Here is a 26,364-nt window from a genome sequence, read left to right as displayed (position 1 = left end):
TATTGTTGACATGGAGGAATTGGATCAAATTGGGGGCTTTAGAGACTGGTTAGAGATGACATGATTGTCTGTGATGTATCTGGGCTAAAAAAAGATCCGGGGCTCGATTAGTTGGATGGGGTGATTGAGTCGATGAGGCAGGGATTGCGCAACTTTAACGGTATCAAGTTATAGGGTATATACTCGCTGCCGTGTTGAACGTTGAACATAGCATCTCCGGCTGTTGCACATAACTCTCTGAGAACTGTAGCCTTCAAGTTACATTCAAATTCTCATGACTCGGTTCATATCGGAAGTCTTCATGAGCATTTGAGTGTTACCTACGTATTTGCCAAGGCAAACTCAAGTTGCGGGGTGAAATCTTGGGGACCCCGACAATCGGACCAGACAGAGCCTGACGTTGACTGACAGCTCAAGAAACATCCATTAGTTAAGACAAAGCCACCACAAACAGGATGAGCTATTGAAATAAGACAGAGTCGTAGTGAACCACGACACGAGACATCAAGTGGAGCAAAGGTCAGCAATTAAGTACAACCAACATGTCCGTCCCGTCTTGAGGCCCTCAACGCAGCTTTTCCTGTTTATTTCACTCAGGACAGGTCTAGGGTGAGCCAAGCCCGCCGATCAGTCCCATACAGCCTAGACAGCCCATACCATTCAGAGGAGCAGGATCTGCCACGGGAGGGCTAGACTAATGATTGCTTTTCCTTTTTCTCCGTAAAGGACTAGCCTGGGGAGACTGCCACATGGCATCGTCTGCTTCAATCCGAGCAACTGTCTCGTCTTGGGTTGGTCTGTTGTTATCGACCCATGTGTTTCTTTGGGCAGAGACGAGGTATTATTATTTTAAATTGTGGCAGTGAGTGATTATTCGAAGCTGAGTATGAGAGTTTGCTTTGCCACAGGCTTATGTGGCCTTGACGAAAAAGATATCTGTTGATGGTACTCATCTGTAAGCATCTGACTTACGAGCCGAGACCATCCGCCGTGGGGGAAGAAGTGTGACAAGGCCAGCTGAAAGACAACAAGAGGAGAGGAGAGGGAAGACTAACATCAGCCACAGAAGTCGTTGGCCAAGTGTGGCTCAGCCATTGATTGGGCTTGACCTCAACTTCATGCTCTCTTTCATCCCCGTGACCAACGCAAAGAGGGAACATCCTGGCAGGCCGGCAGCACAAGATCGACGGCCCAGCATAACCCTTCACATCTCGCCTCGTACGGAAACGCATCCCCGCATGGCCGGACCAGCCATCTTCTTTTCTTCCTTCCTTCTCCCAGGTTCTCCTGCTTCTAGTTCCTCCCCAATTGTCGGTATCGAGTCTCTCGATACCACCTACGTAGTGTGCAGGCGGGCACACGCCCTGTCGATATTTGATAGGGTGCCAGGCAAACCACATGTGTGATGCGAATTGGCGCGCGCTGAGAGCCTTAGCGGGCCTCGAGAGAGAGGGAACGAAAAAACCAGGGATGGGCCCTGTTGGGCATGCCATGCACAGGCGCCTGACGAAGGAGGTGGGCTTTTTGGCCAATCGGCAGAGACTCCAGGTGATGGAGGTGAGACGATATGGGCGTCAACTTGCGAGAGGACTGTGATTTTGGTATCGTGTTGGAGATTCAGGTTTGTCTACAGACAGTGACACGATATGTAGTATCTACTCCGTACCGAGGGAGAGAGTCTGGGAAGAATACAACGCTCATCATACCGTAGTGTTCAAAGATGGACGGGCAGGACAGTTGAGTCAATATCTTGATCACATCTTCCCAAATCTCCATCTGCAATGCGATGCGGGATCCAACTGTAACACGACCTCATCATCGTGCAGCTTGTCACACTCTGGGCCTATTCGCTTACAGCTACTGTGCCTGAGAATCACTATCAGCCAGTCGCTCTCGATAGTTCTCTCAACCCGTCATTTAACAGCCCAACCCATCCATCCCTTCCAATCCATGCCATGGTCTCTTCTGCCGCCTTGGGACATACCAAACTCAAACCGATGTACCGTACATGTTGATGTGAATGCACCTTCTGCATGCCCATCTGCCCACGGGGGATTTATTTGATTCGATACCTCCTGTATAACCACTTATCAACCCCCTTTTCCCCATCCTCTTCCTCTTTTTCTTTCTTTATCCTCTCTACCTCACCTTACTCTTGTCCTACTCTACAAAATCTGGGATTACCCTGTCCCTCTTACTCCCGGGTTTTCCTCACCGACAAATCCACCGCCTCCAACAAGCTTAGCTTTTCCACTTTCACCTGTTTTCCCCTCCAGCTCCAGCTGCCTCCCAGACCAAGACCCTTTTTTTTCTTTGTCCACTTCCATCAAGTGGACCGAACTCTCTGTTCCCCGGCGCCACCGCCTAGAAAACCAACTTACGTGCTCCCTCTCTTGAGCCACAGCGAGCTAGTCACCTGCAATTGAACCCCCGGAGGCCGCTGTACCGCAACGCTCTGGGCTACCTCTTTCAGTGGGTTATACCGGGTACGGTACAAAGCAAGGAACCTGGCCGACCTCATATTTTTCTCGGATTACCCATTTCTCATTCATCTCTGTGTTCCCACCGCCCACTTTTTTGATCTCTCAAACTCACCCCCACTGCGGACCAACCTCAGCTCATCCATCCATTCCAATTCCCACCGCGGGAACCGGGAAAGCGTGAATCATTTATTCCATCGCGCTCCCTATTTCTTGTAAAGGGGATCCTAGTCCTTGATCGGATCGTATCCTTCAAGAACGGGCTGGGCATTGTGTTCGTGCTTGCCCTTGTCCTTGTATTTACCTTGTCAACTTCATTGCGGTCTGAGTCTTTAGTCTGTCGCATTGGCAAGCATCAGCTCCTTATATTGTCCTGTCTTGTCTGTCTGTCTCGTTACGATCCAGAGATAGACATTCCGACAGACAAATAGAGAGAGCTGGCCTCCTCCCTTCCACATATATCCCGCGCATCTACAGCTCTTGCTCTCATCTCGTCGCACCTTTGCGACTTAGAGCAGGACTACGAAACCTACACCGCTGCCCAACATGGCGCTCGAACAGACAATCACCATTGTTAACAACTCCGGCAAGATTATCAAGACCGTTCGTCATCCCTTTGCGCTTGCGCTTCCCAACCTTGGCTAACAATTCACAGGGCAAGCAGCTCTTTTCCATCTTCAAGGAAGCTCAAGGCAACTACAAAGACAAGAAGGCGGAGATCAAAGCCCAGCAGGGTGTCCAGCGCTCTCAATCCTTCGACGTCAATGCCCAGCCTCAAGCCTTTCCTGTAGAACACTTCCACATCGACGATGACCGCTCCCGATATTATCCTCCTCGCGCAGGTGACCAGCGTAGCGAAGCTGGCTCACAACGCAGTCGCCGATCGCGAAGCGTCCACTCGCGACATCCTCGAGAGGACTTTGCCAGTCGTCGTGCGCTGACTCTTGATAACCTCGAGAAACACACCGAAATCTCCGCCACAGCTCCCAGCAAAGCTCCCACCCGAACTGTATACAAGGAGATCCCCATGGAGCTTGCCATGCCTCAGCGTAGCATGGCTCCCTCTGCCTACGGCGCTGGCCCTATGGTGCCCCGAAACCGATCGACCGGAGAACTAGTACAGATGAGGCCGCGCAAGGAAATCGACATGGACCTTGCGTATGGAAGCGTCCCCCCCGATCTGAAGGACCGCACCGATCTGGACCCGCAGTACTACGATGAGAAGCAGGCCATGGGTCTTGTTCACCGCGTTGAGGGTCTCTTAACCGAAGCTAAATGTATCCACCATTCGGCTACAACGACAATGGCCGAGCTCCAGAAGAACCCAGACCACGCGGCGGCCGTTGCGCTCTCGCTTGCTGAGTTGTCAAAGATGGTCAAGAAGACATCGCCCGCTTTTCTGGGTCTTCTCAAGAGTGGATCGCCAGCTGTCTTTTCTCTCTTATCGTCCCCGCAATTCTTGATTGGCACGAGTCTCGCTGCTGGTGTCACTGTTATCTGCTTCGGAGGATGGAAGATCTTCCAGAGAATGAAGGAGGAGAAGGCGGCGCGGGAGGCCTTGGCATATGAGGGCGTGCCTATGGACCGTCCTGCACCTCTGCGAACACAGAGCGAGTACGGTGTCGAGTATGGCCCAGGTGTCGATGAGGCCCTCATCCTTGATGACGACTTGAGTTCGATTGAGACCTGGAGACGAGGCATTGTGCCATATGGAGAAGATGAGAGTGAAGTCGACATGGAGCTTATTACACCCTTGGCCGACAGGGAGACAAGAAGCCGTTATGGCGGAGATGATTTTGACACAAAGTCCCGCCAAAGCACAAGAACAAGTAAAACACACGAGAGTTCACGAAGCCACAAGACACACCGAACAGACGACAGCCGCCGTAGCCATCGCAGCCACAGGAGTCGTCGTGATGATGATGACAGGAGTACACGACGTGAGGATTACGCAGAGAGTATCGCCGACAGTGAGCGCAGCCATCGCTCGTCAAGGAGTAAGCGTTCCGAGAGGATCGAGACGAGGTCAATCGACAGCCGAAGCAGCAGCCGACGAGACGACGAATCGCAAGTCACTGTACGACCCAAGGTCAACCGCAACAACAGCAACATGCTCAAGGCCCTCTTCAAGAACAAGGAGAAGAAGGAGCGCTCACTTGTCATGGCATAACGATCTCGCGGGATTTAATACCCCCTCAGATTTACACATTTCTATCTCATTTTCTTTTTGCATATTACCCTGGCGCATTTTTAAAAGACCGGTGGATGCAAACATCTACGGTAGACGAGGCAAAGATTTACATTACATTTACGGATATTTTTTCTCCTTCAAGTACAGAAAGATCATGGATGGGCCAAGAAGAATGCCCTTCCCACCAGCGATTTATTCCCTTTCGTTTTGTTGGTTATTTCTTTTCCTTTTATGAATACTATGAAAGATTGCTCTTGCAAACGCTTGAGCGGAGGTGATTTATTGCATTACGCACGGAAGACAGATGACGGAGCTGTTTGCATTGGGTTGGGATTTGTTTGTACTTAGGTAGCCCTGAGGGGCAATGTATACCAATCAAGACATGAGAAGCTTATGCTTCTTATTTGGATTGTTAAATTGTGTGTGCTTGTCTCAAGATTGGGACGTTTATCGTGACATTTTTGATGATATCAGGTTTTGGTGGGGGTTTGTAAGCGAGATGTGAAGTGTCTGTCACCATGCAGATTGACGAAGGATGCGTTGGCATCGCTAACATGCTTGCATTGCGTGACTTTTGCTTCGTCGTCATTGGTGTAGGGATTGCACATGACTGCCTGGCCTTTGCTTTGTGATATTGGCTTTGGTTCAGTCTAATCGTATTGACCACAGTGGTGGGCAGAGATGTCTGTTTGCCTCGATGCCATCCATTGCTTTCCGAGAAACCCTTCATAGCCGACAGTAAGTTTGGACCAAGCTAGCTGGCATAAAGTAATTATATTTTGGCAACTGTGAGGATTGATACGAAGCGTTTTTATGTTGCCATGCGGCTGCTTGTGTATGCATTGTTGCCTCAACAGTAATGCAGCTTGTTCATGCTTGCGAATCAATTGACACGAAGGAGGAATTTATAGGACGCATGCCTAAGCAAACATGCAGGTTTGATAGTACAGCAGGGAAGTGGTGTCTTGTATTCGTGAAGTTTGTGATGATGATATGGGGGTTGCCGCTATCTTTGTCTTTGCTTCGCCCGAGGTGCCTATACGAGACATTTACTCAGCGATTGTCATCTTGTCTATCATTTTATTTGCGCAAGAAGGCAAATGATACTAGATGAATGCATTGAAGATGATGAGTTGTCAAAATACTGTCATCTCGTGAACAGGATGGTGAGTTTGGTTGTGTCTCTGTACAAGTATAAATACCCCCTTTCTTCCCTGGAACCTTTTCTTCTTCTTTACTTAACAACAACTTTATTATATATACTAAACTATCGTTTCATCGATGAAGCAACATAAGATCGACATACAAATCCCGGAACAGTATCTTTTGGGAACCTCTCGGGCAGACCATACCGGTTTCTCAAGTCCGTGAACATAACAAGTAACATCCATCTCTGTGATGTTGGCAGCGTGGCAGCGTGGCAGCGAGAGCTGACGGAGCCTCGCGGGCCTGAGACCGCGAATATGAAGACGATGGCCATGCCTCGGGATTTATATAAATAGCCCTTTGCAACAGGGTGTAGCTTCGGTATCAGTACGTTGTCCCATACCTTGCCTTCATGAGTACACATACTGACATTGGAGCCTCAGCCAAGGGGTTGTCGAACGGAGCATAGCCATTTACATCGGCCGGCGACTAAACCGTGACCATACAAGATGGTTGGAATCTCCTTTCGAGACTCATGCTGTATATATACAATTCACCAACCTGCCAGATGAAATTAGAGCAACTCCAACAGATGCCGAACCTCAGACTGACGTAAAGATCAGAAAGCTGGGAGAAGCTGGAGCCAATGCCACTTCATCCTTCAGTCATTCACCATGCGGACCCAGTTGAGGATGCAATCAGTGGTGTCAGCCACTGCTGCCGCTTCGCCATGTAGATCATTCTCTGCTCAGCAAATGCAGAACAGTCGATCTAGATCCTAAGGAGGACCCAGAAAATGCAGCTGATAATCCTCTTTCAGAAGTACTGATAAAAGGCCGGGGCTTACACGATCTGTGGCAGAACACGTTCATAAGAATGTCGCGGAGCGGGATGCACTGATGCATCGGCATTGTCACCGCATCTTCCACCCCATCTATGGATATCAAGAAGTGGGAATGCAGGGAAGTACGGGGGATGTCGATGCTATACACAGCCGTCATCACTAGCAACTGCGGAACCAGCAAGACTATCATCATGCCATAGAGATCTCGGTCTCATTGGCCACGAGTTCATCCCCGACAATGCGAGCTATCGGAAACTGAATACGATGATAAAATGAAATAACTCCTAGAACAGAAGAGCTACAGATCCGTGGGCAACTGATGAGTTAAGGGACCAGTTCCCAAACCAACTCGAAGCTTATATGACGCTTAACGGCTTTACTGTCACTTATAAATGGGGCAAAGTATCCAAAGTATTCTATCTCGACGAACAGGATCGAGCGAGAAGATGTATGCATTTATGCAAAAACACTCAAAGCACGAATTTGCACAACCTAGCCACTGTTGGTCAAACTAAGATATATCATATATGACTGTGGTGACAGACTCTGCTGCGATTAAAAATGGCCGCTTCTGGTGATGGCTTCCGCGGATGCTCAGAGCTGAGATCTCATGAAGCCTTCTACTGTACCTAATACTCGGACATCCATCAGCAAGCGCAACCCTCGAATGTATAAGAACATATTAAGCTAGCCAGTCCGATTTCGTCAATTATCTATGCTACTATCCTCCTTGGCTTGGCGAACTTGGGGTGGTCAAAGAGGGCTCGAATGCAAGAGCACGAGAAAGCAAAGCTCAAAGGGGATTCAAAAGCATTGGGCGCCAACTCACATTCACGTTCCAACCAATCGGGCAACCATTTCTATGCGACTATAAGTCGAGGTAACCTTCAACATCAGGTTCTTCTTCTCTACGCAACCTCCAACCCTGTCGAATGATATGGAAGGCTGGCGCAAGTCTTGCCACAAGGGTCTCCCATGACACCGGCGAATTGGACCTCTGAAGCGACAATGCCCAGGCGATTGATCAAGCCCTTCTGGATTGAACTCCTACTTCTTCAGAATGGAGGAAGCGTCATCACATCATCTGCCTCGAGATGTCAGAAAGGGGAAATCGAGCAGAAGAACCTGCGACAGTGAGGGCTGAGGTTCCACCACAGTCGTGAGAGATCAGCTACATCTATAACTAATATAAAATTCATGTATAAACATTCGCGGCCCTGGAACATCCAGCCATTCAATGGTTGTGTCTCAGCTTTGTCAGGTAGGCCATCCATTCTGCCTCTTCTTATTCATCCTAATAATCCTAACCAGTTTAAAAGGGAGTTTTCCACAAAGACTGGATGCGCATATACATATACCTTGACAGCTATAAAGTCGCTGAGATATGAAGAAGACCTTATCTAAAGACACTACACATGCGATCAACAAGTGGTCTAGCTACACCGGCAGCGACGCCGAGATCCCAGAAGCCTCTTTATGTCTACCTGTAAAGTATTGAGATCGCCATGTATTCCCGCCATTGAAGAGCTCACCGGCCTTGAACTAGAGGACATCGAACAGCTGGACGACCCACAGAGAACGAAGACTTGAGCAACCTTCATACAAGACTTCAAGGCCTCTCATACTTCGGGAAGCTGACTCTTGTGTAGACAAGTTTGACAACGCATCAGATCCCATGCCCCAAGGGTGACTTATAAGGCTTATACACGGTTCTATCCTCTCCTATATAACACACAAGCAACAACAACGCCATTTCTCCACCTGGAGAGAAGATTGATACATTTTGTTATTGCCATCACGCGAGGAGGCTGAGGGATGTTCCTCGCCGACCCTCGTCTCAAGGATACTGGCTTTGTCTGAGTATGATGTCCTATATCTTCGTCTCTACTAGTCTTCTCATTACGATGGGTTCTATAGTAAAGACCCTCCAAGTCCTTTTTATGTCCGCATCCAAGTTCTATTGCGTTGCATAGATCGCACTTACTCAAGTCGCTGGCGAAGTCACCCATCATGGCGGCTATTCCAGTTCGAGACCAATTCCGCCCTTACTAGCCTACGCAAGGAGGCATCCGCTGATGGCGGTAATAAACGCCCTTATATCTCTCGACTTGAGAAAGAAAACAAGTCAAGAATCGCTGCACAAAGCTTATGGCTAAGTCTAAGGCCAACCTTGGAACCTCCCCCACAAACAAGATTGGGTTGCGCAGGTAATAAATGATCCATTTATGTTGGTCTTCACTTTTCACTACCCAGTTTGCACCTCTCCGACCGCGGTGCGAGACACTATTCATTACCTATTTAACCTTGACCTTGTGGGCCGCGGGTTCGTTCCAGAGGACGGCAACTTCATCGAAGAAGAACTATCAACAACCGAACATAATGATGTTCTGAAAGAACTGCTCGAATCAGGGGGCCACAGGGAATCCTCGAAAGAGTGCACAAATAGTCCAATAGCAACAAACGCTGTTATTAAGAAGCACAGTCTCACAGATGAAGGCCATCCATACTTACGCGCTTTCATCAGCCAAGATGGTGATGACCGGTCAGATGAGTAGAGAAAAGGGAGGCAGACACCAGGCTTACCTCCACTTTCCATCTCCAACTATCCGGTGGGATTATCTGGCAGCGGAACTTCGTACCTGCTATATATACAAGACGACAGATGAGATCAAATCGACATATCACCCACTTTCAAGAGACCCCGACTCAGGCCTTCTTATTTAATTGGGGAATAGAAGAGATTCGCAGAAGGGACTTGTTCAGCGCGAGATTTACTGCGTAAAGCAGCACCTATGTCTAAAAGGCCTTGTATGGGATCCAAAGAATAACAACGATCTACACTAGGTACTATATAACTGCCTTAGAGGACAAATGAACAACTCCATGAACTGCCATCGTGAAGTCCTGCAACGTGATCGCAGAGACTGGCAACGGCCACAGCCAAGGCCAAACTCACATCGAACGAACATATCAGTACGAGTTCGACCGCCATGTCCTGGCGGCCGACTGTATTGCTATGCGTGAGGCTGATATACGCGCCGCGAAGTAAATGTGCTCCATTCATGACCTTCTGAAGCGGACAGTCTGGTCTTTCGTTGACCATCCAGTCCACAGCATATTCCTCCACGATTTCTGACCTCACAAACCCCCTTCAACATGTCTCGCTACATACAAGATAGGGATATTTTATTGTGCAGGGCTCAAAAGTACATTATATATACCTTGTTCTGGTTGCAACCCGAATGCTTGCATAGGAGAGATCGGGAAGACAACCACCGGGGCTGCAGAAGCTCTAGCGATACAGGCCCAGCTCCGCTAGAGTTAGGCATTTAGAAAACTTCCAGTACCTTGTGTCAGATATGCTTCGACAGCGCCGGCTTGACCCTTGTCGCGGCCGCCTCGTTCATGTGCCAGTAACCTCCTATCCCTACAGAACGCCGACTCATGCAACAAAGGAAGGCTGGTCTGGCAATTCTCCACGCACATGGTCATCATCGACGATATACGAAAGGCGAATCGGATCTGCACACGAAGTAGCAATCAACAGCAGCGGCACAATGGATCTCAAAAACGGAATAGAACCCAACGACCCCAAAAGGTGAGGGGGTTTACCGCATATATCCCACACAGCAGAACAAACTATTATAGAAAATCTGGCCAGCTTCATAAGGTCCTTTGTCACGACGAGAATTTACGCTATATCAAGAACGACTCGATAGATATGTCACATCTCGTCGATCAAAAGACTCAATGACTGTGTTCAAGCCTTTTAACTGACGACAACAGTAAGGAGCCCCCTACCATATGTTTGCAAATGACACAGAAGATAGCCAGTTATCTCCGAGTTGAGCCGCAACATCACTATCCACGAGACTCACCTGGCGCTCACATCTCCCAAGTGCGGGTATTGTGATGGCTATGCGTTTCTCACATTCCTTCTGGCCAACACTCGAAGTGACCTGGGTTGTCAGTCCTCACTTCTTGCTGGAAAGTCGATCTCTATACCCCAAGCGTGAGCAACCCCAGCCTCATTTGGAGAAAACCGGGATCAAATCGGCCACCTTCGCGGAGAAAGGCACCGTTTACACCATTTTCTCTCGGAGGAGCTCAGGAGAAGATGAGAAGACAGGTACCGGTCGTATGAAAGCTTCCAATGATCGACATAAGCCGTTAGTTGATAGACCTGCTATCATCCTATGTCCCAAAGCGCCCATAGGAGATAAGCTTATCCTCAGCGCAAAGATGGCAAAGGAGTACGTTGAGGTCGGACTGATTGTCGGAGATGTCCCTGAGAAATACTCGAACAAAGGTACCAAGGGTACCCTGGCCATGAGTACTAGGGCGAGTCTGAGATCCCCGAGATCACCAAAGCCCCGGGTCTCAACATCAAGACTCTGGCCAAGGCCCCCAACTCTGGCACGCGCCAGTACGTAATTCAGCCTCATATCTGAGCGGTAATGTATAAACAATATATCCCTATATTTCCTTTATTATCAGTATCGGTTTTCGGTCGGATAAAAGTGCCCATGGATATGAACGGCGTGACGATTGCCACACCCTCGAGTCACCACCGCCATTGTCCAGAAAGCACATGGCTTGCCAGGCATATTGGATTCCACAATAGCCACACCCGCGGTGATGATCAAGACAAACACGATGGGCAAGAACGTGAAGCGGAGCAGAATGTGTACATGTTCTTTAGAATCTCTCTGATGATAGCTTGACCTCTGGCTGGTTGTTCAAATCGGTGGCATTGATCAACATAACTGTCATCAAAATGTATCTGTGGTATACATCAAATACTCAACAAGCAAGACACGGAACTCATCCTATCCCAGAATGGTATGCACACAAGAGAAGTCTTCGCCCTCTTTACAACGCGTAGAGATTCTCAGGTACACTCCTTCCGAGTGAGTGACGACTCTGCTGCCATCGAGAAAAACCTCGCCGGCGATTACCATAATCTTCTCAAAGACTCCAAATCCAAAAAATAAGGCAATAAAGTCTGCATCACTAGAGATGCTGATGCCATCCTCGACGACAAAGACCTCACCACAGACGTCGAAACCCACTACAGAGACCAAGACATCTCCGGCGATGTCGGCATTCCCACAAGTGCTAGGGTTAGGTCCTACACCAAGTCTTCTGGTGTCATATATATACCTCCTGGGGTCAGACCGAGTTGCTGCCATCCCAAACAGAGGCCGCAGTGCACATCAGTATCCAGCTCGCAAGATGATCCTGGAGTTCGCTGTAGCCACCGACAACGCCAGGGTCTTGCCCGAGTGCAAGTCGATGTCGAAGCCAGGTGCGAAGGCATCGGTGTGTATGGATTTGTTGCTGCCAATTCGACTGGTGTCCCGCAGCTTCCATGACACCATTGACGCCATCTTTCCATATGCAGGAGATGTGGTGTCGATAGAGGATACTAATGTATTCCACCTCGGCGAGAGGTGGACTTCGAAAATCCTATTTGACCCCCAGCGAGACATACTCAGAATCTCGAACAACAGGGTTCCTCGACTAAAGCCCCGTGGCGAGGTTGGGGCCCCATCTAGGTCACCAGTGAGACACCTCATGCTGGGTCCTTTGCACTCACCACCAGGTTCAGCGCCTAGGAACAGTGGCGGACACCCGAACCCAGGTATCCGGAGATATTTCGAAGAAGGCCTGGGTCTTGATGACCGCTTACCTTATTATGCTTCTAAGGCGGATGCCAAATACCAAGAAAGTGTCAACGAGACAGCCCTTAAGTGACGAGTAAGCAACAGCGATTGGATGAAGAAGTTCCGAGAGCAGAAGAAGAAGGATGGCAGAGGTATCAACTTGCTGAATAATGATCAGACTCTCAGATCCAGACGACCTACCGAGAGGTCGGGTGCTGCGAAGAGATGAAGAAGATGGTATTGGTTTACCGGGAGGAATGATGTACTCAGATTGTCCCTGTGCCGCCTACAACGTCACAACTCTTCACTAAGCTGCGTCTACCTCTTATGAAAATAAAGTTGGTATTCTTGCTAATACCCGCGCCCTCCAGATCGCCCAGCATGAAGTAGTCACCATCAACTTCCACTACCGAACGGTTGAGCAAGCCCGTATCGTACACAACCTCAACGACCCCGAGGGCAAGTCCCAGGTCTTCATCGCAAATACCAGGATTCTCAACTCCAGTGTCAACCTGGACACGTCTTGGGTTAGTGTTAGGGTTGAGACACGCCCAACCACGAAAAACCCTATGGCTACTTCAACGGTTCCTACTGCACACACTACGCTAATCACCGAACGTTCTTGAGCCTGATGAGATGTCGGAGCTGCCTCTTCCAAGGAAATCCAATATGGCAGTCTCGAAGTCGGAGACAGCAAAGGGGCAGTAGAGCCGTGATATCTAAGGCAGATGTGAGGCACTTCGGTCACTGGTCGGGCCAACAAGTAGTGTAGCCTTTCACAGACAGTCCTTCAAACAGCCACAAGATGAGAACGCGCCATCTTAGTGCTTATAATAGAGAATGCGATGGACAAAACGTGTTAATGACGAGAGAGGAGAGGGTGTCAGAGTCTGAGTGTCTTGTCACTGCGGCGATCATCGGTGCCAATCTGACGGAATCTGGGTAAGGAAGCGCCAGTGGCCAGAGAGGACGGGAATAGATATGATGTGAGCAAGGCCTTATCGCGGAACTGATGTAAGACAGGAATGTATTACACGGGGGGATAAATAGAACGGAACAGAAGAAAACAGTGTTGGATAGAAATACAAATAATTAGTTACGCATCAAAGCCAGCCAAGACCTGGATGTGACCATAACAAGGATCCTCACTCCCGATGCGACGGCTCAGCGCATGCACCCTTATCCCAGCCTAAGTGACCAACTAGGCCGGCCAGCTCCCGTGCGTCCCGCCCCCGATATCGCCAACAGCCGGACCCATGTCAAGCCGCAGCCGGGCTGAGAGACGCTCAGGATCAGGATCAGGATCAGGGGCGGCCTAAAATATCGGTGAGCTAGCCCAATGTCTCTCTGTTGCTTTGTATCTGTCTGTCTCTGAGACGCGCACACGTATACAGTACAGGTCGTACAGGTCACCTGGTTACCTAGCCTTATGTTATGTTGGGGGGCAGAAGCTTGTCATGTCTTATCTTGCTCCTTTTTTCTTACTTATATTTCTTCTCTCTATTAATTGACTGATCTTTTTTGTCTGAAGACCTTTTTACTGTCTACTGTTATGAGCGTTGTGATCATGGTTGACTCTTCGATGAATGGTGCTGGTTGTACGGGATGTGCAAAGATATTGGAGTATGAGAAGAGACAGGCCGTGGAGTTGCTGGTCAATTCTGACGATGGTAAGTGTTGCTCTCATATCGTTGACACTTGAGATGAATGGGGCCATGTCCCTTCTTTTCCAGTGTTATTCTTGACCGCTGGTCAATTGTCGAGCACATACTCAAAGTCGAGTGACTTGGACCATTCAACATCTACCCAAGTATATTGTCCTATCCTCAGAGCTCTCATCACGTCTTGAGCAAGTCTTCAGGCGTCTTCTCACTTACAATCAACAATATTATTCCCCGAAAGGCTAGTGCCGATTTACGGGACACCGGATCGTGTGGCTATTGATCCCGCAAGGCTGGCCAAGTGGCTGTGCACTCCTCATTCATCCAATAAACGCTCCAACATGACAAAAGGCCGTGGTGTATTCGCCCATGATAACCAGCAATTGAGAGACAATCTCAACACTCTAGAGGGTTCAATTGCGAATGCTCAACCAAAAATGACACAATCGGGCTCAGCGGCGTTGTCTGTGCTTTTTCGAAGCTTTGATTCATTTCGTGGTCTTTTTGCAAGGGAGAATAGGGAGAGACCCTGGATTTGGCGATTGCGCAATCGCGTCATACCTGCCTGGCCCAATTTCTGAGCGGTCTCGGCGCTGGAGCTTCAGCGCTGACTCTTGTTATCTTGCTTATCCACAACACCACAGATCATTGTATTCGAGTTGGTGATAATCGAGAGTGCGTTCCTGGCATCAGATACACATACCTTCATTTTGATTTGCCTTTTCGCAAACAATCACTCGGCATACCATCTTCTTCGAGATACCTGTCTACCCCTCTCTCGAGATCCTCCACCGCTGCTCCGACCTCCAAGCTAACAGCAGCTTCCAGACACCCTCACGATGCCTTCACGGACGGTATCACCGACAATGTCACCAGGCCCCTCGTCTCCGATCCTCTCACCGCTCGAAGCCCCTGAAGATCCCGCCACAAGCCCTGACCTCGTCCATTCTTTGTCCCATACAAGCACCGTCCTCGCCCTTTCCGTGAGTCCACAGCATGAGACGATCTACGCCGGTACGCAAGACGGAGAGATTGTAGCATGGTCTCTTGACACATTCCGCCAAGTCCGCCGTGTTCAAGCCCACAAGCGCAGTGTCCTGTCCTTATCATTATCGCCCGATGCGTCACTCCTGTTTTCCAGCGCTGGAGACCCCATCATCAATGTCTGGGATCCAAGCACCTTGACTCGACTTTACGAAATTTACGGCTCCTACGATGTCGGCGATATTTTTTGTACTGCATACAGCCCCCAACATGAGACATTATACATCGGTGCACAAAACACCACCATTCAATGGGTTGGCCTCAACGACGTTACAGCTCGCGTGTCCCCCGAGTCACAGCAGCATCCTGATCGACGAAATCACCGCTTCTTCGACTCCAAAGCTGTTGGTGGCGGCGCAAGTACGCCTCGACGAAACGACGACCGATGGGGATTGATACCCAAAGCACACACTGTTCTCGAGATGCATCCAGGCTGCGTTAGAAACTTTGCCCACTACGGGTATGTGTACTGTATGCTCATGGCCAAGGGACCAACAGTTGATGTTGGGACTGACGATGATGTCTTGATCTCTGGTGCGGGTGACGGCACAATCAAGCTTTGGAGTCTTGGGCATACTGTTGAGGATGATGAGGAGCTTAGCGGTGGTATTCAGGAGATCATGACACTGGGCTCTGACGACGGCGAGTCTGTCCTGTCCCTCGCACTTGATAGTTCGTTTCTGTACGCTGGCAAGCTTGACGGTATCGTTGAATTATGGGATCTCGATACTGCGCAGCGATTGAGGGTTATCAAGGCTCACAACTGCGATATCATGTCGATACAAATGGGCTGGGGATATCTGTGGACTGCCGCAACTAATGGTTGGGCCAGTGTGAGTACTTTTTTCAACCAGGAACAACCCTTTACTAACAGTTTCTAGAAATACAGTACCACCCACTACGGCAAATACCAGCATGCCTCCTCTGGAACCGTTCCCCAGAAGTATCAGTGCCTCCTGAGATGGGAAGCTCACCAGGGCAAGGTCCTTGCATCGGCTGTCACGAACTACAAAAACAAGCAATACTTTATCACCGGTGCCAACGATGATAATATCTCGATTTGGTCCATAGACATGGACAAGTGCAACAGTAAAGAGAAAGAAGTATCACAGGCCTCAGACAACCTCTTGCTATCGTCACTGCGAGAATTCGTGTCATACAAGACAGTCTCTTCTCGCCCCGAGTTTGCGGAAGACTGTCGCAAGGGAGCTACCTACCTCGGTGCGCTGTTCAAACGTCTCGGTGGTCACGTTGAGTTACTCAGCACCGAGAAGCACCACAACCCTGTCGTCTACGCCCATTTCTCAGCCAAGAAGGAAGCTGCTGAGAGACGGAAGCGAATTCTCTTTTATGGCCATTATGATGTTGTTGCCGCCGACAGTCGTAAAGGCAAATGGGAGACTGACCCATTCACGATGCAAGGAACTAACGGTTACCTGTATGGTCGTGGTGTCAGTGATAACAAGGGTCCCATCATCGCTGCGCTGTACGCAGTGACTGATCTGATGGAGAACCAGCAACTGGAGAACGATGTCATCTTCCTCATTGAGGGCGAGGAAGAGTTTGGATCTTTAGGCTTTGAGGAAGCTGTCAAGAAGAACAAAGAGTTGATCGGCGAAGTGGATTATATTCTGCTTGCCAACAGTTACTGGTTAGACGACGAAGTCCCGTGCTTGACTTACGGCCTACGTGGAGTTTTACACACAACTGTCTGCGTTGATGCGCCTCGTCCGGATATCCACTCGGGTGTCGACGGCTCCTACATGATGAATGAGCCTCTTTCCGACCTCACTCAGATCCTTGGCAAGCTCAAGGGTCCTGGTAACCGGGTACAGATTCCCGGCTTCTACGATGGCATTCTTCCAGTGACACCTGAGGAGGAAGCACGGTACGATGATATTGCCCAGATCTTGATCCGCAGTAATCCTGAAAAGGGCCCCGAGGAGAGGCTCAAACAGTCGCTTATGGCAAGGTGGCGCGAGCCCAATCTGACACTCCACCGGTACAAGGTTTCTGGTCCTGATGGAAGTCTAGTAAGCAGTCATGCAAGTTCCCACATCAGTCTGCGCATGGTGCCAGGACAAGAAGTGGGCAGCGTGATTGAAGCACTCGTCAAGTTCCTTGAGAATGAGTTTTCTCAGCTTGAGTCACAGAACAAACTCACCATCAACGTCGATAACAGAGCTGAACCGTGGCTTGGAGATCCTACCAATGCTATCTTCCAGACACTGGAGAAGGCCATCCTGGAGACATGGGATGAGTGTTTCGAAACGTCGCCCTCATCAGGTGAAGCTACACCAGAGCCCGAAAAGGCAGAAAAGTCCAAGGAGGAAGAAGTTCTGTCAGTCAAGACCAAGCTTGGCAAACCCCGTAAGCCGCTCTACATCCGCGAGGGTGGTTCCATTCCAGCGATAAGATTCTTGGAGAAAGAATTTGGAGCTCCTGCAGCTCATCTACCTTGCGGGCAGTCGAGCGACTCTGCTCATCTGGACAACGAGCGGATATGTCTGCTGAACCTGTTGAAGGCTCGTGAGATTTTTGGCAAGGTGTTCAGTCGATTGTAAGACGGGGCGGGGCGGAAGTGAGATATGGAATTTGGTGTATTTTTAAAAATGGAGAAATGTAGAAGCAGAATGATACCCTTGTTTGTGAGAGTCAAGCAATATCCTGGTGGATGCATTAGAAACCCACATGCCAGCTCAGCTCAGAGAAAAGGTAAGGCTGATTGATTGGGATCCTACAACGTTACCATCCGTTGGAGATCGCCTCACGTTAGTCTAAGCTTTTGCCAAGCCTTGAAGTTCGGTAGGGCTGTGACTGATGAACAATCAATTCAGATGTTCTTGCCACGGATAAGTATATCATCCATTTATCATGAATGACTGACTTTATCTTGGTTCTCACATTCAACTTCTGTCATGAAACCGACATCAACACAAGCCACAGAGCCCCCCGGCTGATGATTATCCGGCCTGTTCACCCTAAAATTAGCGCGAAAATCACCAATCAGGGCTCCCTACAGGTGATTTACTGCGCCATGGATGGATGGGGCTTGGGAGGGTCGATCCCGATTGTTGCTCACGCCTCATGCTGAGACGGGTTTGGTGCTGACTGAAGGATCGACCAGTGTAATTAAATCAGACCAAACCAAACAGCTCATAGTCGCAGGGTGCTATTCCACTAATTCCGTCATAGTTTTCTAGAGGTTCCGATAATTTAGACACTAAAGGCCCCCCCAGAACCCGGTTCCGTTCTTCTTCTTCTCCCCCCCTGTTTTTTCCTCCCTTCTCCTCTTTTATGCATCATCCCATCGAACATTTCAAACAAAACATCACCATTCGTTATTCTTTCTCATTTTTTTTTCTGTCATTCGCTACGATACGAGCTGGGAACTGTTAATGTTTTGTCTCTTGAAGTAATTATCTATCCCGGCTTTTGAATGATTGATCAATCAGCAATTGTTTTGCATAATTAGCCTGGTTGGGGTGGCTTTTCAGCTGAAAACCAGGTTCCCGTCTGCCTCAAGGCCAACCAACAACACGCATCCAGTCCCATTGTCATCGAACATGGCGTCGCGTTGGTTGACACTCCTCCTCCTCCTAACGCCTTCATTGGCTCTCGACAACAATTTCGACTTCTACCCCAAGGGCGCGCAGCAATGTCTCTCCCAAGCCGCCGACGACGCCTCGTGCACTGGCGCTGACAGCAAGGAGCTGAACTACTGCCTCTGTGGTCTTGGCAACTACAACAATGACTTCATCCTTGGGTCCGCTGCGTGCATCGGCAAGCAGTCGCCCGGCGATGTGGACGAGACGTACGATACCATGAACACCGCGTGCTCTAATTCGCAGACGCCAATGAAGGTCACCAAGCAGGAGTTTGAGGAGGCGGCGGAGAAGGGTGCAAGTGCAAGTACAAGTGCGAGTGTGAGTGCGAGTGCGAATACGACTACTGATGCGGCTACCTCTTCGACTGCTTCTGCGACGGCGACCGATTCGGCGAGTACCACGAAAGACACAGCTGCTGCTGCTACCACGACGAGCGCTAAGAACAACGATGAGGATACGGGGTTGTCAACGGGCGCCACAGCGGGAGTAGCCGTTGGCGCAGCAGTTGGTGGTGCAGCGGTAGTAGGCCTACTCGTGTGGTTCTGGATGGCGCGCCGCAGGAAGAACGCCGAAGAATCGCACCCCATGCTGCCCAACTACGAGAACCGCGATGGTTCGCCGTACCAGCCTACCGAGACGAAACCAGCGTGGTCAGCAGCGGGTTCGCCGCCGCAAGCAATGGGGACACCCGATCCAAATGCTGGGTTCTATAAGCCTCCTGAGCCGGTGGAGCTGCCGCCTGAGCCAGCGCCTGTTTATGAGATGGACGGTACAGGTACAGCGGTTGAGATGGATTCTACGCCTGTTGATCCGCGGGCAAATAATAGATCGCGTTTGAGTTCTTCGCACTCGTCAATATCATCGGGATGGAGGGATTAATGGTTTTATAAAAGAATGAAGGAATAATGGTTCTGGATGGGTATGGATGAGGTTATAGCCTCGTGGAGTTTGGACGGTACAAGATGTATCATATCGGTTGCCATTTAGCGTAAATATTTGACGGTTTCATCATATTTTGTTCTCTGTTGAAGTGATTGTTCGAAGTTGTCGCCATTGCGCTGGTTTCTGATGCCTTCAACGTTCACTTAGAGGCATCCTACGATAAGAGATTCTCTCCGGTGACACTATACTGCCTCAGAACTGTCAGTGTCTTCTTATCTCGCCTCACATGACCGTTTCTAGCCTTTAACGGTAGCGAACTGTCCATTCTTATTTGCACCAGTCTTTGAAACGTCGTTGCTCTAGCAGGCACTCTATCAAAGCTTGAGGGCTGGCCCCCAAGTCTGCCTCCTTTCTTGTAAGATAAGGTTTAAGGCCTACATGCTTTAGGTACGGAGTAGTGCAGGCGTTAAATGAAGATTCTCACAATCCAGGTAAAGTTTGTTGTTGCCGACGAAAGAAATGCGAAGCCAAGTCCACTTTCTTCAAAAGTTCAAATGATATCTTGCCGTGTCCGTTCATTCCGGTGTTGTATTAACAAGATGCGGCTCAAAGTCGGCACTTGGTCTGCATTCATCTTCTTACTGTCATCGCATTGCAAGGTTGAGCTGGAAGTCTCCATTTTGGCATCAATTAGCATTTAAGTTTTCTGACGGAATGTTCAGAAGATCTCGGATCCGACAAGTCCGACAAAGCGCCCGTCTGATGTTGTAGGTTCGTGCAAGGTCTAATGCTTCTACGCAGCATGTTGAATTGGCGTTTATATGCACATATCAATGAGACTGTCTACTACGCAATCCTGATGCTACCCAGATCCAATGCTTCACCCTGGTCATGCGATCTGATCCTTCAAACCTCGGCTGCTCCAAGGTTGTTCCGTTGCCGTTCATCTGCATCCCATCGATGATCCTTCATAAGATCTCACAAAGTTGGCATTGAGACCTTCATCTTGAGCTTGAAGGTAGTCTTGGCTTCCATTACTATCGACATAGAGGTCTCTTCTAAAAGTTTGAAGAGAAGTACGTGAAGGTTATATGTGTAGTTCATGTTCAGCCTACTTGAATCAGAGGTTCATAAACGATGCGCATTTGTTGCTCAGTATTGCAAAGTACAGGGTAGCATTCGTAGGTGTGTACGAAGCAACATGTTCCCCGCTTCAAAGATCAAGAACCCTCTATCATCAACCATAGATGTCGCATAACAGAAGGGGAATTAATAAAAGGCCTTAAGGCCGGGCTTACTGCTAAGCCCAAGTCATTGTACTAAGATAGACATTCGCATTCGCACTTGATAATCGTATAGTGACAACTCTCAGCTCCCAACGCGAGCCCGCGGGCAGCGAACAGGTCGATCCTCAATGGCTAAAACGTCCCAAATCGTGATCCACAGCGGGTCTCGGCATGAGATGGAAATGGGGAAACAGCTCGGACCAATTTCACATGTTTTCACTTTACTTTAAGAGCTTCAATAGACCTCAATCGCAAGCTTCAACTCCACGATTATTGTAGTGCTCACACGCTCAACGAATCAACTTACATCCTCTGTCAGAATCGGGAAACTTGTCAGCAAAATGGCCGAAAGAAAAACTTACGTTCTCATCACTGGGTAAAAGCAATTGACCTCTAGATTTGTTGAGGATTAAAGCTGATGAGAGTAGATGCTCGCCTGGAGGTATTGGCCATTCTCTTGTTAATGAGTTTCATCGTCAGGGTGAGTTGAATAATTGTGGACATGTCAATTGAGTAATAACTCATCACTACAGGCTGCCATGTCATTGCGACGGTGCGAAACACAGACATGATCAAGGACCTTGAGAAGCCCGGCGTCAGCGTCTTGCCTCTTGAGATCACCTCCGCCAAGAGCATAGAAGAGTGCAAAGAGAAGGTCTCCGAACTCACAGGCGGCCGCCTTGACATTCTCGTGAACAATGCGTAATTTCACCCCTCAGCTCCCTCAGTATATGGCGCAAACTGACTTCCCCAGTGGCCGAACTCACACCATCCCCTCCATTGACACAGATCTTGACGATGTTCGCCAAACATACGAGGTCAACGTCTTCGGCCCCATCCAGATGGTCTCAACCTTTGCGCCTCTCCTAATTGAAGCCCGCGGTCTCATCATCAACATCTCCAGCACATCCACCCTCGTCCCTTACATCTTCGGCGCCATCTACTCCTCCACCAAGGGCGCCATCAACGTCTGGTCACGCGCGCTCCGTCTTGAACTCAAGCCTTTCAACGTGCGCGTCATGGTCGCCGTCACCGGAACAGTGCGATCCAACATCGCCAGCCGGACGCATCGATCTCTGCCGCCCAACTCTCTGTACATGCCCATCAATGACTTTTTCCAGCGACGATTGACGTTCAGTCAGCGCACCGCGACGATGCCGACGGAGAGGTATGCGGAGAAGTTGGTGACTGCTGCGTTGAAGGGTGAGGGATATCTGGGCGGGTTGATTGGGGGTACGCCTGACTGGTTTTACGCAGGGGGCATGGCGACCAAGACTTGGATTCTGTCGTGTTTGCCAAATTGGGTGAATGAGACGGTTATTGGCATATTCTTTGGCATCGGAGGTTTGACCAAGAAGATTCAAGCGGCGCGCGCAAAGAGGGACTAGAGAGAAGGTTGAGCTTAGGATAATGGGGGATGAGAGTGATCACGGCAGAGTATAAGGCGCTGCGGATTGAGTTCGATTGAACTTATTTAGTATATCGCCGTTGAGGAAGCCCGGAAATATAGGTCACTAAGCTCACAGGGAGCGACAAAGTGTGCAAGAGAACTGATTGCTGTATACTGTTTCTGTATGCTGCTTGTGTCTATATCTCTAATGAGTGATCTTCTTAACTGCTGCGATGGACGTCACCGGCGTCGCCTCGCGCTCTCCATGTATTCTAACGACCGACCGTTTAAGCCCACTTTCCAAGCAAGCTCATGAGAACCATGCCACAAACCAAACCAAACAGAGCCAAGATCGTAGTCAGGGAGCCAGCATCGGTGAGTTCACCTCCCAGCATCCAGTCCTGAGCCCACATCTCAACCAGACCAACCCAGACGAGGATACCAGCGGAGAAAGCATCCAGAGTACCAATGGCGATCAAGGTAGCAGGATCGTTTCCGTTGAAGACGTTCAGAACACCAATACCAATGGCCATGCCGATGGGGGTGACCACGGCGAAACCAGAAGCAAGGACGAGCTTCTTCCACAGAGGGACAGCAGATGTTCCGGTTCGTTCAATGGTTGGGGATGGTGTAGAGTGCGAGTGGGAGTGACCCAGAGCAAGGGGCATTTGGCCGTAACCCAGAGAGGCGATTCGTGTACCGAGGGCGATACCTTCGAAGAGTTGGTGGAAGATGATGACGATGGACAGCGTGATGAAGAAGGAGTCTCCCGCTACAACAAGGGTGATGCCGATGACTGAAGACGTTAGTTGAGGTATATGATAAGAGAGACGGACGTACGGATCGAGTGGAAGATGATACCAGCTTCCATGATGGTAATGTTGGCCATCTCGGCTTTCGCCACAGCCTTAGGTGACAAGTTGTCCGAGTCTGTCTCGGACTTCTTGGTCAACTGCCATCGCATGGCACGCTGAACACAGAACTCTATAAGGAACGAAATGAAGAGACCAGCCATGACGATAGCAGCAGTGGTAGCTTCGTAGAGCAGCTCGCCCACACATTCGTTGCCAAACATCATGGACGCATGGGTAAACAGCTACAAGGATCAGTCATGCCTCCAAGGGAACTAGGTGAACGTACATGAACAAAGGCAGTCGAGATAATAACTCCAGTACCGAATTGCTTGAGAATCGTGAGGACGATGTTGGATCTAATGGGAACAAAGGTCGACATGAGGATCGGTCCGAAGACACCAACGGCACTTGCGACCAGAACGACGAACAACATTCCTATGCGAATGCCGATCTTGTAGTCTCTGTCCTTACGACCACAGTCGCGCGTACCGCCCTCTTCAGAGCCATTACTACCGCCGACGCAGTGCCTGTCGCGCGTTAGTCAAGTTTTCGGGGGGACGAAGGGGATACGGACTCGACGCCTGCGTGGAAATGGCAGTGTTCTTGTTGAGGGTCTGCTTTGCCGGATTCGACATCTGCAGCTGGGATGATGGGAGCTTCGCCATCGTCGGACATGCAGTAACTAAAATAAAATTGTAAGTGGGAGTCTACAGTGTCGCAGAGGAACGTACGTTTCTTCGCCATGGCTGTGGCAGCTTGTGAGTTGGGCGGGATACTCCTGGGTGTTGGTGATGGTGGTTTGGACGTAGTACTCTGCTGAACTAGGGCCCATGCAGTAGCTGGTCTTGTTAGGCGCGGATGTTCTATCAATCTTGGAATATCGAACTTACAGAGAAGCCTCGTGCATGTGGCAGTTTGAAACGGCAGTGATCTCATCCTCCTTCGCGGCAGCAGTTTCTTTGGCGGTGTTGGAAGTGGCTGTAGCACCTTCCACGAGGACTTGGACTTCTCCGCCGTTGGGATTCATGCAGTATCTGGCCAGTTAGCGGCGCCAGAATGGTACGAAAAGGGAACGTACGTGTCTGAACCATGGCTGTGGCAGTCTGTGTACGAAGTAGGAGGACTCTTAGTCATGGTAGCCTCGAGAACGATCTGATACTCGTCCGAGCCATCCATACAGAACCTGAATTGTCAGTATACATTGCGATAGCTAAGGTATAAAGGAGGCACGCACTGAGTAGGGCCATGCATATGACAGCCCGTCAAACTCTCAAAGTCGATGCCAGTCTTGGTCGCAGTGGCAGATGCCTGTCTCTTGACAGCCCCTGGGTTCGCAGTCGCAGAGACAGCAACGACGAAGAGGAGAGACCCAGCGATCATAGTGGCACGACGACTCTCGAAGAAAGTCTTGACACGAGCCATGATGGAGATTTGCATACGGGTTTGAATGATGCTGAGGAAAAGAATAAACTCCGGACGTTTAAGCTTATTATGTATAGCTACTGGGAAAGGCGACCTCACTTAGCGTGGGGGATTGGGTGAACATCAAGGTCCTCTCTTTGTCAGTGAAACTCCAACAGAACTCTTGGCAGCGAACAAAAAAGACCGTGGGGCGAACATTGGGATGACCTGGATGTCTACGAGAAGCCTTTTACAGAAAAGACATGACGATAGAGACAGGACAAAAGTGGCAATCGGCCAGACCGTGGATCCTCCTGCCGAGAACTAAGACTGCACCGTTGAAAGCCAAAGATCCGATTTGATACCGCGGATGCTGTAAGTGTAAGCGTAAGCTTGCAAACAAGGTTACTCGCTAGCAGAGATTTTCCCATTTAACCAAAAGACCGCGGTGCTCAATTCCCCACGGCCAACTTGCAGTGATGTTCGGCGGCGGTGGTGGTGGGTTGAGAACCTTGATGGGCGTGGAGCCAATGGAAGCCCCCGGTGAACTTGTGTTTTTTTGCTGGAGCTGAGAGATTTTTGATGTGATGTGATCGGTTTCTCGGAGGAATTTTGGACATGCAGGACAGGGGTAGGGGAGGGAAGGGAAAAAAACAAGGTTATGTTTATGGGTAATTTTGGGTGCGACGCTATGGAGGAGGTTGTTTTGACGTGCGACGTGAGGGTGAACGTGGAGGTTAGGTTTGAGTGAGGCTCAGCTGTCAATTACGCCAACATCACTAGATGGCTTGTGGAATGTACAGTGAATCAACTTTTGGAAGCATTTATAGAGGACATGTGTAGGATCGGACTGGCTCTTCTTCATCTAAAGAGACCAGTCACGCAAGACAGCCAACACTCATTCATAACACATAGCTTCATAGCAATGTCAACTAAAAGTCGTGATTAATGAACATATCTACGTTCCATCTCTAGACCAGTAGTCAAAACGCTCCCGGTCCATCAAGAAACAAAGTTTACATGGTGTGTGTGTCTTTCTATCCTCCACTGCGTCAATCCAGGGCTCGACACCAATATCCCCAGACCTCCCATTCTCAACCTCACGATTTAAAGAGCGAAAACAGCAGCGGCGACCATACCAGCCAGAGGGATCATCTGGCCGATGGCAGCGTTGTCGGTCACAGCAGCTGAGTTGCTGGAAGTGGGAGTGCTGTCTGCAGCAGCGGTAGCGGGACCGTCGCAGTGCCCTGTGATAGTTAGTAACTGATTGCAAGATTGTGGTGAGGATAAACTTACAGTGGTCGCCATGGGGCTCGCAGCCGATGGACTCGGTGGGAGAGGGGGCGAGGGAGCCAGAGCCCGTGGCGTCAGTGTGGTCGTGATCATGCTCGGACTCAGTTGCCTTGGCCTCGATGCCAGTGCGGGCAGCCTCACAGTGCCAGTGGTCACCATGGGGCTCACAGCCGGTAGATTCAGTAGGAGAGGGAGCAAGAGAACCAGTGCCAGTAGCATCAGTGTGATCATGATCATGCTCAGACTCGGTGGCCTTGGCCTCAGTCGCAAGGGTAGATCGAGCGCCCTCGCAGTGCCCTACACATGTCAATAAACGGTTACAAATGGGAAAGTGAGGAACATACAGTGGTCGCCGTGAGGCTCGCAGCCGACAGACTCGGTAGGAGAAGCAGCAAGAGAACCGGTGCCAGTAGCATCAGTGTGCTCGTGATCATGCTCAGCCTCAGAGGTAGCAGCAACGGCATCGGTACGAGCAGCCTCGCAGTGCCAATGATCACCATGAGGCTCACAACCAACAGACTCAGTAGGCGAAGGAGCCTGAGCCATGATGGCGGGGAAGAAGCCGAGAAGGGCGACGGCGAAAGTAGTGGTCTTCATCTTGATCCGTGTGTGAGATGT

General features: G+C 49.8%; 6 protein-coding genes across 6 annotated transcripts; 4 read left to right on the top strand and 2 right to left on the bottom strand.

Moving 5' to 3' along the window:
• Positions 1–3,026: 3,026 nt before the first annotated feature.
• On the top strand, positions 3,027–4,650 carry J7337_007259 (uncharacterized protein; the record flags this gene model as incomplete). The annotated part of the gene is made up of 2 exons (XM_044824911.1): positions 3,027–3,083; positions 3,136–4,650. 2 exons carry the CDS (start codon positions 3,027–3,029, stop codon positions 4,648–4,650), a joined length of 1,572 nt encoding a protein of 523 aa, XP_044680568.1.
• Positions 4,651–14,827: 10,177 nt separating this feature from the next.
• J7337_007258 (uncharacterized protein) lies at positions 14,828–17,596 on the top strand (the record flags this gene model as incomplete). Its single annotated transcript, XM_044824910.1, has 2 exons — positions 14,828–15,865; positions 15,914–17,596. 2 exons carry the CDS (start codon positions 14,828–14,830, stop codon positions 17,594–17,596), a joined length of 2,721 nt encoding a protein of 906 aa, XP_044680567.1.
• A 1,002-nt stretch (positions 17,597–18,598) lies between these two features.
• J7337_007257 (uncharacterized protein) lies at positions 18,599–19,519 on the top strand (the record flags this gene model as incomplete). Its single annotated transcript, XM_044824909.1, has 1 exon — positions 18,599–19,519. One exon carries the CDS (start codon positions 18,599–18,601, stop codon positions 19,517–19,519), a length of 921 nt encoding a protein of 306 aa, XP_044680566.1.
• Positions 19,520–21,376: 1,857 nt separating this feature from the next.
• Positions 21,377–22,196, top strand: J7337_007256 (uncharacterized protein; the record flags this gene model as incomplete). Its single annotated transcript, XM_044824908.1, has 2 exons — positions 21,377–21,510; positions 21,563–22,196. The coding sequence occupies 2 exons, from the start codon at positions 21,377–21,379 to the stop codon at positions 22,194–22,196; spliced, it is 768 nt and encodes a 255-aa protein (XP_044680565.1).
• Positions 22,197–22,485: 289 nt separating this feature from the next.
• On the bottom strand, positions 22,486–24,474 carry J7337_007255 (uncharacterized protein; the record flags this gene model as incomplete). The annotated part of the gene is made up of 8 exons (XM_044824907.1): positions 22,486–22,994; positions 23,039–23,294; positions 23,339–23,579; positions 23,627–23,734; positions 23,784–23,891; positions 23,943–24,086; positions 24,131–24,235; positions 24,287–24,474. The coding sequence occupies 8 exons, from the start codon at positions 24,472–24,474 to the stop codon at positions 22,486–22,488; spliced, it is 1,659 nt and encodes a 552-aa protein (XP_044680564.1).
• A 1,086-nt stretch (positions 24,475–25,560) lies between these two features.
• On the bottom strand, positions 25,561–26,292 carry J7337_007254 (uncharacterized protein; the record flags this gene model as incomplete). Its single annotated transcript, XM_044824906.1, has 3 exons — positions 25,561–25,700; positions 25,750–26,043; positions 26,091–26,292. 3 exons carry the CDS (start codon positions 26,290–26,292, stop codon positions 25,561–25,563), a joined length of 636 nt encoding a protein of 211 aa, XP_044680563.1.
• Between the last annotated feature and the right edge of the window lie 72 nt (positions 26,293–26,364).

The sequence above is a fragment of the Fusarium musae genome, chromosome 5, assembly GCF_019915245.1.
Source record: "Fusarium musae strain F31 chromosome 5, whole genome shotgun sequence".
In the NCBI taxonomy this organism is placed as follows: Eukaryota; Fungi; Ascomycota; class Sordariomycetes; order Hypocreales; family Nectriaceae; genus Fusarium; species Fusarium musae.
This window is presented reverse-complemented; position numbering and strand designations above follow the sequence as displayed.